General features: G+C 38.3%; 1 protein-coding gene across 4 annotated transcripts in view; it reads right to left on the bottom strand.

Annotated features, from left to right (window-relative positions):
* The window catches only part of MALRD1 (MAM and LDL receptor class A domain containing 1), a 1,140,778-nt gene that overhangs the window by 171,043 nt on the left and 957,076 nt on the right, over positions 1-12,659 (bottom strand). For all 4 annotated transcript variants that reach the window (XR_011976660.1, XM_072651641.1, XM_072651639.1 and 1 more), the window contains one exon: positions 11,243-11,444. Coding sequence is in view for 3 of the 4 variants with exons in the window: in XM_072651641.1 (XP_072507742.1) it covers positions 11,243-11,444 (202 nt within the window). In the remaining variant the exon portion in view is untranslated. The remainder of the gene's footprint in view (positions 1-11,242; positions 11,445-12,659) is intronic.

Genomic DNA, 12,659 nt, shown 5'->3' with positions numbered 1-12,659 from the left:
CACCACAAGTTGTTATGAAAGTGACCTTGCATTTGTGAAGAGGATGCCAGAGAGTACAGATTCAGGCATACTATACCAAGGAGCAAAGGACTCACAATTGAACTCATGTATGGCCTATATGTCAGTAGTTCAAAGATTGGCCAGACTGAGTTTAGAGAGGTCAATCACCCACCTGTTGGTGGGAATGTGCTGTCACAGCTTGAATCAGGGATTCTTGAAGTATTAAGTCCTGTATTTAGGATTAATTGAATCATTCCCTCTGGTTTGCCCAAAATGCTTAATCCTGTACCAGCTACTACAGAGAGTAGATATCCTCAATGCCCTCAGGCATCATGACTTCATACAGATGCTGACGACATGCCATAGGCTCTATAACTTCCCTGATGGCCAGTATTTCAAAACATAGGCTTAAACAGTTGTTAAGCATGACTGATACAGAATAAGGTGGCTCCCCTTTGCTTCAAGTAATTTATTTTCTTAAAAAGCTTAACACCTTTGGAAACTCACTTGACTAATGAAAGCATACAATCTAAAAACCAATAAAACTCTCAGCTGACTGGTGATGTGTCATTGCTTGGGGCTGCCAACCAACTGTGCTGCAATTGCTTCCACTTAGAACATGTTGCCCTGGGAAACCTAAAGTAATTAAAGTGAGAATCCAGAAGTAATAATGCAGAGAATAAAAGGGAGAGCCTGAAGTCATAAGCCAACCTTCTAAATAAGAAGAAAATTACATGCAAATTTTAAAAGAAAGTCCCGTTGTTACACATTTCCCTGATTTCCCCATGGGGATTGATGGTCAAAAACATGACTTGGAATGGGGGAAGGGAAGGTTCAAGTTAGCTACTTATAATCCCTGAAAGAAAGAACATAAGTCTGGGAGTCAAATTTCAGAGGGAAAAAAAATCTAGGCCTTGTTCTGATGATTTACTACAACCCTAGTAGTAAGTCACATGAATTCATTGAACTGGCTACATTTCTCTACAACTAAACTGAATTAACTAAGAATTGGATCAATCAGGTGGGCCATATTACAAGTCACACTTTAGTGATGAAGGCATTTTCTATGATTTTCAAAATTCTCTTTTTTATTAAATTATTTTCAAAATTCTTTAAAAGAATGGTTCCGGAGTCTAAGAATCTAGATTCAAATTCCACCTCTGATAATTACTGCTAAGTGATCTTGGACAAAGCACTTAATGACCTTAAGTCTCAGGTTTATCATCTGTTAAATGGGGAGGGAGAGCTGGACCCTCTGATATCCCTTTGAATTCTAGAGCTTTATGAGGTGAGGATGATGATGATGATAAAGATAGAAATGCTTTAAAAGTCTATTCAAGCTTAAAATGGTAGAACCATAAAATTTCAGAGCTGATAGGAACACAAAAGATCTAGTTCAAAGGCCATATTTTACAGAAGAGGAAACTAAGGTCCATTAATATAAAATTCATACATCTAGTTATTGGAAGAGCTGGGATATCAGCCCAACCAATTCCTTTTTTGTTTTTTTACAAATGAGGAAATTCAGACATAAAAAGGGAAAAAGGGAAGTAACTTTTCTAAGCTCACTATGCAACAAGTTACAGAGCTAGAATTTGAACTCTGGTACTTGCGTCCCAAATTCACTGCTTTGTCCACTTCAACATTATGCTTGCCTGAAAATAACTGAATTTTTTTTTATTTGTTGGCTTAGAATCACAATTAGGAACAGTAATTCACTGTGGGGGTAGTTGGGTGACACAGTGGATGGAGTTCTTGACCTGGAGTAAGGAAGACTCATTATCCTAAGTTCAAAAACAAGTTCAGACACTTAGTGCTTTTAGGAATTCTCCCAATTTAATATCAGCCAATTTAATAAACAGTCCACAAACATTTATTAAGTGTCTATCAGCTAGAAAACCACCCTTATTAGAAGTATGTATAAATTAAGAGTCTATAGTCTTTGAAAACTTGGGGGCCTTCCTACAAAAAAAAATTGGCACTGGCTTTACTACATCAACAATGTGCTCAGAAATCATTTTTAGTTGTTTCTCAATTTCTTGACTGTCTTCTGGATAGATGAGGTGGCTTGAAGTCTGACATCTGTATAATTAGAATATGTGATAGGAAGCTACAAGGCTTCAATATTTCAAGGATCCCTGATTGTTGTTGAAGGTACTCCCTCCAAAGTCACAGATCATAACCCAAGCTTCAAGAGTTGCTTTGCCCAAAGACCTTATTACTGTGAAGCCAAACTGGTGATGGGTCACAATGAACTTAATTAAGCTGGTCTGCAGATGAAAAATATGTCCTTGAATCAAAGTTCAAATTCTTTTTCCATTTTGTAATACAGTTAATAGATGTCACTCATGCAATGCTTTAAAATGTTCTAAGTGCAGTACATACATGATCTCATCTAAGCCTCACAATAGACATGCGGCAGTTACAATGGGTGGCACCTCCAATTTGTGGATGAGGTACTGGGAATAAATAAACTACTAACCCAGAGTCAGAGAACTCACAAGAATCAGTGGGGGATTTGAATCTAGGTCTTTCTAATTCCCTCTCCAGTTCCCTCTACCACACCAGGCTGCCTCTTTAATAGTGTTCAATGCATCATGCTGAGGTATCAGTATAGGATATTAGTTTATAATTGGTTATCTCATATACATAGATAAGCAGGTATTTATGTACCAGATCTAAAGACCTTTATACTAATATCCACACTAAAAGAAGAGTCTTAGGTCCCAGAGCAAGGTTACATTTCCCCTCACATTTCTAAGGGTACTTTGGAGGAATTAAGGGTAATTCTCTAATACAGTTGGATCAATCCCCTATTATTGTGTTTCCCAGGAAAATTATCAGTTGAGAATAATTTTAGTCAGCCATCCTCACACAGTTAATTAGAAAAAGGAGTTTACTCATGCAGAATTGGAGTTGGAACAATACCAGCCCATCCCCAAAACAAAACAAAACAATCAGTAGTGATTGTGGAACACTGAAAATAAATAAATAAATGAAATTTAAAAAAAAATGAACAGAAAAAAATAAAACAAAATGAAATTATGATGCTCTCCACCAAGAGGACACACAGAGTCCAGGCAAAATAAAAGTGATTCAAGTTCAGTGATTCCACATTGCAAAGGGATAGCTCTCAGCCTCCTGGTTGTATTTGTGGGAGGACTCAAGAAGTTCCCCTTAGTTGGAAACATATCTGATTCTGAATTTCTCAAAAGGAGTTTTCTTACCCTACTTTTGGGTGACTCTAAAATTCCACTTAGATTCCTTTTGTAGTATTGGGGGTCCATTAGAGAATCTGGGTTTACCCTTTATAAATAAAAGATGCCTGGAGACTTTATCTAGAGCTCAGTTGGATTCCCTCAAAGTCTGAGGAATCCTTGAAGGTAATTAGGGTTTTCTACATAGCTTGGTGGTTCAGTGGATAGATCACTGGGCCTGGAATTAGGCAAACCTGAGTTCACATTTGTCCTCAGGCACTGACTGTGACTTCAGGTAAGTAACTAAAAAAAAAAAATCTCCCTCCCAGCTTCTTCATCTGTAAAATAGGGATGATAATAACTGCAACTACTTCTCAGGGTTTTGAAGATCAAACTAGATAATAATTGTAAAACACTTACTTAACATAGTGTCTGGCACATACTAAGGGCTACATGAATATGAGCTGTTATTATGTTATTTTACAGCAGTGTACAGTGTTGAAGAGTTTTATAGTGCTAAACCAAAACAGAAACAGCATCCACTAAACCCTATATAATACCCCATATAGACTTAGCTTTAAAATGCATTATCTATGTTTTGTTTTGTATGTTTTTATTATTGTTAACCATTTCCCCATTACATTTTAACTTAGTTTAATCCTGGGAGTGTTGGGGGCTACGTGTAAGTTTTACAACCATGTTTTGCAGCATTAAATCTGCTCTCTGAGTGTGGATCTAGATTGGGGAGATTTAGCAGAAGAGGGAGAAAATAAAGGGACCCATCTCCCCTGAAACCTAGAGCAGCTTTGTAAGTCAAATGGTTTGGTGTTTTCTCATCCAAGGGTAAGAGGATGATTCCCAGTCCACTCCAGGTCCTAAACCCTTTGGAAAATGTTCCATTTGGTCAAGGAAGCACTGAAGGGACAGGGCTTCCTTCAAAAATGAAAAGTTAATTCTCTTTGTCATCGTTTTCTTTATTGTCTTTATTTGGGGGAAGATTATTTATAACACTAAGACAGGCACTGGTTAAGTACTAAGCAAAAAGTAATTTTTGCCATCACAAAGAAAGCTGCTATAAATATTTTAGAACGCATAGATTCTTTTCCTTTTGTCCCCCATCACCTTGGGAAACAGATCTAATGGTGTTATTGCTGGGTCAAAGGGTATCCACAGTTTGATAACTTTTTGGACATAATTCCAGCTTGCTCTTCCAAAATGGTTAGATCAGTTCACAGTTCCATGAACAGTGCATTACTGAGAAATAGAAATTGTATAGTATGGTTTTACATATATTTAGAAATCTGTGTCAAATGGTAGCCTTCTCTAGTATGGGGTGAGGGAGAAGGAAGGGAGACACAATTTAGAACTTAAAAATGTAACAAAAAATTAAATTAAATTTTAATAAAGTAATCCTTAGAAAACTTTACGAAATATTTTTCATTTGTTGAATCTGTATAACTATATTTGGGGACAACTATGATTTTCATGTGTCCATGTGGGACTGTATTAGATTCTGATGCACCATGTATTTTTGAGATTCTTTTCTGTATGGCACTGGAGAAGCAAATGGAAGAAGATGTTTATGCCTCTTTGGCACCTTGGTGGATTTTAAGGACTTGAATAGTAGATTCAAAACATATGTTGGCCAATTTGCCATGGACAGAAATTTTTTTTTAATTGGAGAAGAGTATAATAAAAGGTTGGGGCTGGTGGACATGTTCTACATGCTCATTTGATGATATCTCCGGGCAAAAGAGCCAAGGAGTCCAAGTCTTCAAAGGCATTATAATGTATAAGGGCAGGGCCCACTTGTTCATTTGAAGCATCTGTAGAGATTCTGTAACTGATTATGATGTGGTAAGCATGGGGTGAGAAGATGAGCCCCAGCTGAGAAGTGTCAGAGGGCACTGATTAGCTCCTTGTCTCTCCTCGCACCTATCTGGCTGCTCTTTGAATGAAAGAGGTAATGTAGGGAGCTTCTGGATGGGGAAATGCTTTGGGTACTACCCATCTGAGGTGCCATGTGATTTTCACATTTGGGTGTCTCTTGTTTGATTCTTTGTGTTTGTTTTCCCTGTTTATAGATGAAAGAATATTGGAATTGTCTTCGACCTTGCAAGTTTCAAAGATCTAGAGAGTGGGTCCATAAAATGCTGCATGTCTATTCTCCACTGAAGATTTCCTTTTATTCTTTTTCACTGTCTATCCCCTACATCTGGAATGCTCAGCATACCTCACCTCTCCCTCTTCATTTCTCTAGTTTACTTCAATATTTAATGGAAATTTTACCTTTTACAAGAGGTCTTTTCTGGTCTCCATCTTAAGCCTTCCCTCTGATTACCTCTCTTTTACTCTCCACATGGGCACCCAGGTGGCAAAATGAATAGAGCACCAGGACAGCCACCAGGAAGACTCATCTTCTTGAGTTTAAATCTGGCCTTGTACACTAACTAGCTGTGTGATCCTGGGAAAGTCACTTAACCTTGTTTGGCTTAGTTTCTTTATCTGTAAACTGAGCTGGTTAAGGAAATGGCAAACCATTCCAGTATCTTTGCCAAGAAAATCTCAAAAGAGGTCACAAAGAGACACTACTAAATAACCTCTAAACAATTCTTTATACATATGTATGTGTATGTATATGTATGCACATATGGTTGGTTGTTGTCCTTCATTCTAGAAGAGGACATCACCATGATAAAGTGAAGCTTCAGGGTGTCCAACTGTGGTTGATTAGACCAATATGAGCTTGTAAAGCTCTACCACAGATTGGGCACAGATAGTCCATTTGAATATTTGGAGTGGATTCTCCAAATTTGTGCATCCTATGTTTCCTTTGTGTTGTCTCAATTCTGCTTTGCTCATAGAGCACAGCAGCTTTTCTGATGTGGGCGTGCCATGCTGAGCGGTTCTGTTCCAGTGTTTCCCATATTACACAATCAAATCCAAAATTCTTGAGAAAGACCTTGAGAGTGTCCTTGTGTCGTTTCTTTTGACCACCATGTGATCGCCTGCCCCATGTGAGTTCTCCATAAAATAGTCTTTTTGGCAAGCATACATTTTGCATTCGAACATCATGGGCAGTCCATCAGAGTTACACTCTCTGAAGTATAGCTTGAATGGTTGGCAGTTCAGTTCAAGTGAGGACTTCAGTATCTGGTACCTTATCCTGCCAGATGATCCTCAGAATCTTCTTAAGACAGTTCAAACGGAAGTGATTCAGTTTCCTGGTATGGTGCTGGTAGACTGTCCATGTTTCACAGGCATAGAACAATGAGGTCAGCACAATGGCTCTGTGGACCTTCAGTTTGGTAGTCAGTCTAATACCTCTTCTCTCCCAAAATTTTCTTAGAAACCTCCCAAACATTGAGCTAGCTCTGGCAACGCTTGCGTCAACCTCGTTGTCAATGTGTACATCCCTGGAAAGTACACTACCAAGGTAAGTAAACTTATCCACAGCATTCAAAACTTCTCCATTTGTTGTAACTGATGGTTCCACATATGGATGGTGTGGTGGTGGCTGATGGAGCATCTACGTTTTCTTAGTGTTAATTATTAGGCCAAAATTAGCACAGGTAGCAGAGAATTGATCCATACTTTGTAGCATCTCAGCTTCAGAGGCTGCACTGAGAGCACAATCATCTGCAAACAGAAAATCATGCACAAACCCTCCCTCTACTTTGGTCTTGGCTTGTAACCTTTTCAAATTGAAGAACTTACCATCATTACAGCAGTTGACATTGATGCCGTGTTCATCCTCATTGAAAGCATGTGACAACATGACTGAAAACATCATGCTAAAAAGCATGGAAGCAAGCACACAGCCCTGCTTCACTCTGTTGGTGACTGGGAAGTCAGGAGAGCATTATCCACTATCCAAAGCCCAAGCAAACATGCCAACATGAAACTGACATACAATATTAATGAACTTCTCACATATGTATCCTTTATATTTCTAGTTCTTATATTGATAATACATTTTTGCTTATTGTTAATGCAATTTTGCTTCTTAATGAGATCTTCCCTATCCATTAATGGGCCTGCCTATTAAGGAGAGTTTGATTAGGGAAGATTTGTAGGAAGGCCCACACCTGTTGTTAATTTTCTAACGAAGCGCTGGTTCTCAAGGGTTGTGATGTCCTTTAGCTCTAAAAAGTATAAAGATTCTGACATGAGGTTTTACTTTGGGACTTACTGGTTGGAAATATTTGTTTGGGCAGACAAGACTCTGGGCAACTGCTAAAGCCCCCCACTTTGAAAACCCAGATAATGGTGCTTCTCTCTCTGGTAACTACGTACGGATGTAATGATCTGGCAGATGGATCTGTCTATTGAGTTATATTGCTTATATCAGACAGTTGGAAGCCATGTCTGCTGATTATGATTTCTTTGTATTTTCTCTGAAGTTCAAAGTGCTGACTTCCCCCCACCCTGAACTAAGTGATTGACATATGTGCTTGGTTAAAGTGATTGTTGACCCCTTGAAAGTTGCTTTTCTTTCAGAAAAGCAGATCTAAGAACCTGTGTTAGCATGCCCCTCTGTGTATGTTGGGGTCCTTACTGTTACATTTATTTATATGTTGTCTCCTCCATTAGAATGTGAGCCCCTTGAGGACAAGAAACATCTTTTCTTCTGCCAATATGTCTCCAGAACTTAACACCATGTCTAACATAACGTAAGTGCTTAATAAATGCTTGCTGAATATCTGACTTGAAAGTCATAATACTGAAAGAGAAAGTCTAGCAAGGCATACAAGTTATGGAGGTTTCAGTCTAAATTTGATGATGAAATTTCATGAAAGGACTAGCCTAGCTAACTTTAAGATTTATATCCCCAGAAGACTGGCCACTATGTGATGACAGTGACGATGATGATGATGATGGTGGTGGTGGTGCATGCGTGTGTGTGTGAGGAGGGGTTAGCAACTCATGAAGAGTTTTTGCAGATGTTTAGGGGCTATGTATTATTAGGGCATTGTAGGAAGGAGTACTTACATCCACTGGAAACTGGTCTATGTATATGTGTATGTATGTATGAATGTATGTGCAGACACAAATAACAAAAAATGGCTAGCATCTATATGGTCCTGTAAGGTCGACTACCACAACAGCCCTCAAGGTATTTGCTATTATCCTCATAGATGAAGAAACTGAGGCTGAAAGTTATTTTTCCAGGGTGATTCAGCTAGAGTCTTGGGAAGGATGTGAACCCAGATTTTCCGTTGAAGCCTAGCATTTTAACCACAACACCTACACCACCTAACCAGCAAGTATACAGGCACACGCACATGCACACACGTACATGTACACACACACACACACACACACACACACACACACACACCTCTAGGGAAGACTGGACAGAGTGCTGGATCTGGAATCAGGAAGACCAAGTTTAAATCTAGTTTCAGACACTCACTATCTCTGTGACCCTGAGAAAGTCATTTAACCTTTGTCATCCTTTGTGTCCTAATCTGTACAGTAGGGACACAATAGGAACACCTATCTCTCAGAAATAATTACAGGAAAATTGGAAAACACTATTTTTTAAATGATTTGCAAATTACAAAGTTCTACATAAGTGCAGGCTATTATATAAATGGTGATAATGTGTCATGGCATGACATGGAGGACCTCTGCTTAGTAGTTCAGATCCTTTTGGGGAAACTTGCTATTTCTGTGACATCGACAACTCATTTAACCTATCTGAGTCTCAGATTTTTCAAATGTAAAATGGGGAGACTGAATGAGATGTCCTCTAATATGCCTCACAACTCTAATCCTGTGACTTTATGTGTGTGCACACATTTTTATGCATGTATATGTATATGTACATATAATTGTATACATGTACATACATTTGTGTATACTGCATATGTGTATATGTGGTTGGGACCACATGTGATCCTATGATAATAGGAACATAGATTTAGAATTGTAAGGGACCTCAGAGGAGATCTCATCCAACTCCCTTAAACACAAAACTTATGAAAATATTTTTCATCATTTATTTCTCCCTCAAACACAATAATTATAAATTCAATAGATATACTCAGTGAAGTTATACTGGTCTATTGTTTTCATCATGCTGAGGAAGATGCAACTTGAACTCACAACAATCTCTTTTCCAAAATATCATTTCAGATGGTTTGCCTGTGGTCAGACATCTCAGACAATTTTCCAGTAATCAACTGGCTTTCTTATTTATTTGAATAAAATTAATCAGTATATGCTAGACATTACCATGAATAAATCCTGCCTAAAGACATGTCGGTCCATGCTATGAGCAATCTTTCCTTAAGTAAGCTAACATTGGTAGAAAAGAAACTGATGGTAATATGAGTAAGCAACAACCTTATTCAGAACTTTCTAAAAGCATCTAGCTGAGTCATTAATAGAAGCCATTTAGAAGAAACTATTCAGAAGTCCTCTGGACTTCAAAATCCTCTGAGGACAAAAGAATCTCTATAATGACAAAGCAGGTCATGGTCTGATTTACCTGGTTCCCACCTCTGGCTTCATCATCTCTGACAGAAAAACCAGTTCTCTGTACTCGGTGACAGACAACCAATTCACACATAAGCTGTATATTGGAGCTGCTGCCCACACATTCAGATGTCTGATTTTCTTAAGATTGATAAAGATAGCTTTTCAACCTAATTTCCTCATTTTAACCTTGACTCCAATGAGAAGGTGACAGAAGTAATTATCTTCTACGGCTATTGAGTGTGGAATGACTTGGTGAATTCAGATGGACAGCTGGGACAGAGGTCCCAAGAACAGCAAAGGCGAGTTGAGACAAGGTACTATTATGAGGACCTGTGACAACCAACACCACCAAGTAGCAAAAACGTTTCTGTGACCAAGGGAATTTGGTATAGGTAGGAAACTGGAGTCAGGGTCTTTTGTAAAGAGAGAAAATGAAAAGCTTTTTTGAAAACATATGTTAAAAATAGCAGGATAAATATGATACAGAGGAAAGACTAAATGTGCCTAAGCTACAAACTTCTGGGACTCAAGACAATTAGAGAGGATAAATAGGGAAAGGCCGATATGCAAACTTGAGTTTCACATCAGAGTTGAAGTCGACAGGTTGTTTTTTACAATTTCGTTTTTCATCTTAGAGAAAATTCATAGAATAAAAAAATGTGAAACAAGGAATAAAATTGGGATTGTTTTAAATATTAAGATGCCACAGTAGAGTCAACAGCAGTTATTAAAAATGTGGTTTAACACTGACAATGTTTTCCTTACTTAAAAATACAAATTGTATTTTTCCATTCCAAAGAATGTCACTGATCTGTTCTTGGTTCTTATGAGAGTTCAGTGTCTTGGGTTTGAGACTGTCAAGCAAAATACAGTTATGGAAGTTATAAGTTAAGAATATTCTCTTTTCTCTACATGTTTCATTTTTCATTCAGTATTTCCTCTCTTATGAACATGCATCTATTACTTAGGTTACAACCAACTGCTTCACCAACTGCTTCTAAGTATGGCATACCCAAAGCAAAACTGGGAAGAAGGTGAAATTTGTCTTTGTTGACATCCCAGACACCTTGAATCCTCAAATGATAATTTTTTGTTGCCCAATAACCCCACTCAAATTTTCACCCAAACTTGCTTTACTGAGACAGTACTACTTCATGTTCCAAATACATCTTTTTTTTTTCATGAACCTTCCACCATCTCAAATTTTCTATTCTTTCAGTTAGCCATCGTAGACAATCATTAGGAAAAAAATTGTCTGAATAAGCTCATTCACACTAAGCATTCACTTAGGAGCATTCCCTAGGAAATAGATGTTTGCCAATGAAATGAATGGATCTTTAATGGCAGTAGAACAAAATAAAGACAAAAACGTAAGTATGTATCTAATAGTAGAGCTTCTTGGGTGCTCCTTTAATCACAGTATATATCATCTACTCCACCTGTGTGTGTAAATATCCTTAGTCACAAAGGGGCATTACCAGATGGTCTTCTTTCCTCTAAAGTTATATACACAAACAGCCACCGTTAATAGGAAACAGGTTTCTTTTGACATTATTTACCTCCAGATACGCATTCCAGGGTGAAAGAGATATCATCAAGTGCAATAAAAGTGGGCTCATCTCCTCCAAGGTCTGCTTCAAAGGCCACCTTAAAAGGGCCATTACTGGAAAGGGGGGCATTGCCATACATCCAAACCTTGCCTTCGTTTCCAATCATACCCCACACCAGAATTTCCAGTCCAGATTCTTCTATGATATATACCTAAGAAGAGGAAAACCAAAGGAAAAACAACTCTTTAGAATTTGAGGCTTAAAGGACAATAAGCTACTAGAAACTTGACATTTGGTAATGTCATCAAGATTCAGGGTTTTGCCAGGACTTAAAGCTGTGCAATGTTAGACCTAGCTGAAGAAATTAAAAATATTTATATTAGAGGAAAAATTACTAAGATGGGAATCTAAAAGCAGACCAAGTATTTGAAAGTTTGTCATATGCAAAGGGTGGGAGAAGGAAATAAGCCTTGATTAAGTACCTACTATGCTACAGGCACTATGCTAAGTGTTTTTCCAATGTCATTTCATTTTTTCATGTGGAAGATAGCTTAACTTTGCTCAGTTCAATTCTATAGGAGTAAGCTAAGACCAGTCATGGAGTTAGCTATTTTAGATATTTTCTTGTCAGCATTTTTGTCTCTCGTTTTTTCTGCCTTAATCGTATTTATGTTGACCTCATTGTTGTATGCCTGTAAAACATGGACAGTCTACTAGCGCCATGCCAGGAAACTGAATCGCTTCCATTTGAACTGTCTTAGGAAGATTCTGAGGATTACCTGGCAGGATAAGGTACCAGACCCTGAAGTCCTTGCTCAAGTATTACCTGCCAAGTATACTCTGCCAAGTATTCAAACTATGCTTCAGAGAGCGCAACTCCAATGGGCTGGCCACATTGTTCGAATGCAAAATGTACACTTGCCAAAAAGACTATTTTATGGAGAACTTGCATGGGGCAGGTGATCACATGGGGGCCAGAAGAAACAATACAAGAGACTCTCAAGGTCTCTCTCAAGAACTTTGGATTTGACTGTGCAACGTGGGAGACACTGACACAGGACCGTTCAGCGTGGCATGCCCACGCTGTGGTCTTTGAGCAAAGCAGAATTGAGATAGCACAAAGTAAACACAGGAGAGCAAATTTGAGATATCTACCCCAAATATTCACATGGACTATCTGTGCCCGACCTGTGGTAGAGCATTCCGAGCTCGTATTGGTCTGATCAGCCACAGTCAGACACACTGAAATTTCACTTTATCATAGTGATGTCATTTTGGTCCTCTTCAAATAGACGAAGAACAACAACCAACCAAAAGTTTGCAAAGGATTTTACTTATTTTTTATATGATCCTCACAACCACTCTGTGAGGTCAGTGCTGTTATTATGCTCATTTTACAGATGAGGAAACTGAGGTTGGGAGAGGT

The sequence above is a fragment of the Notamacropus eugenii genome, chromosome 3, assembly GCF_028372415.1.
Source record: "Notamacropus eugenii isolate mMacEug1 chromosome 3, mMacEug1.pri_v2, whole genome shotgun sequence".
In the NCBI taxonomy this organism is placed as follows: domain Eukaryota; kingdom Metazoa; phylum Chordata; class Mammalia; order Diprotodontia; family Macropodidae; genus Notamacropus; species Notamacropus eugenii.
This window is presented reverse-complemented; position numbering and strand designations above follow the sequence as displayed.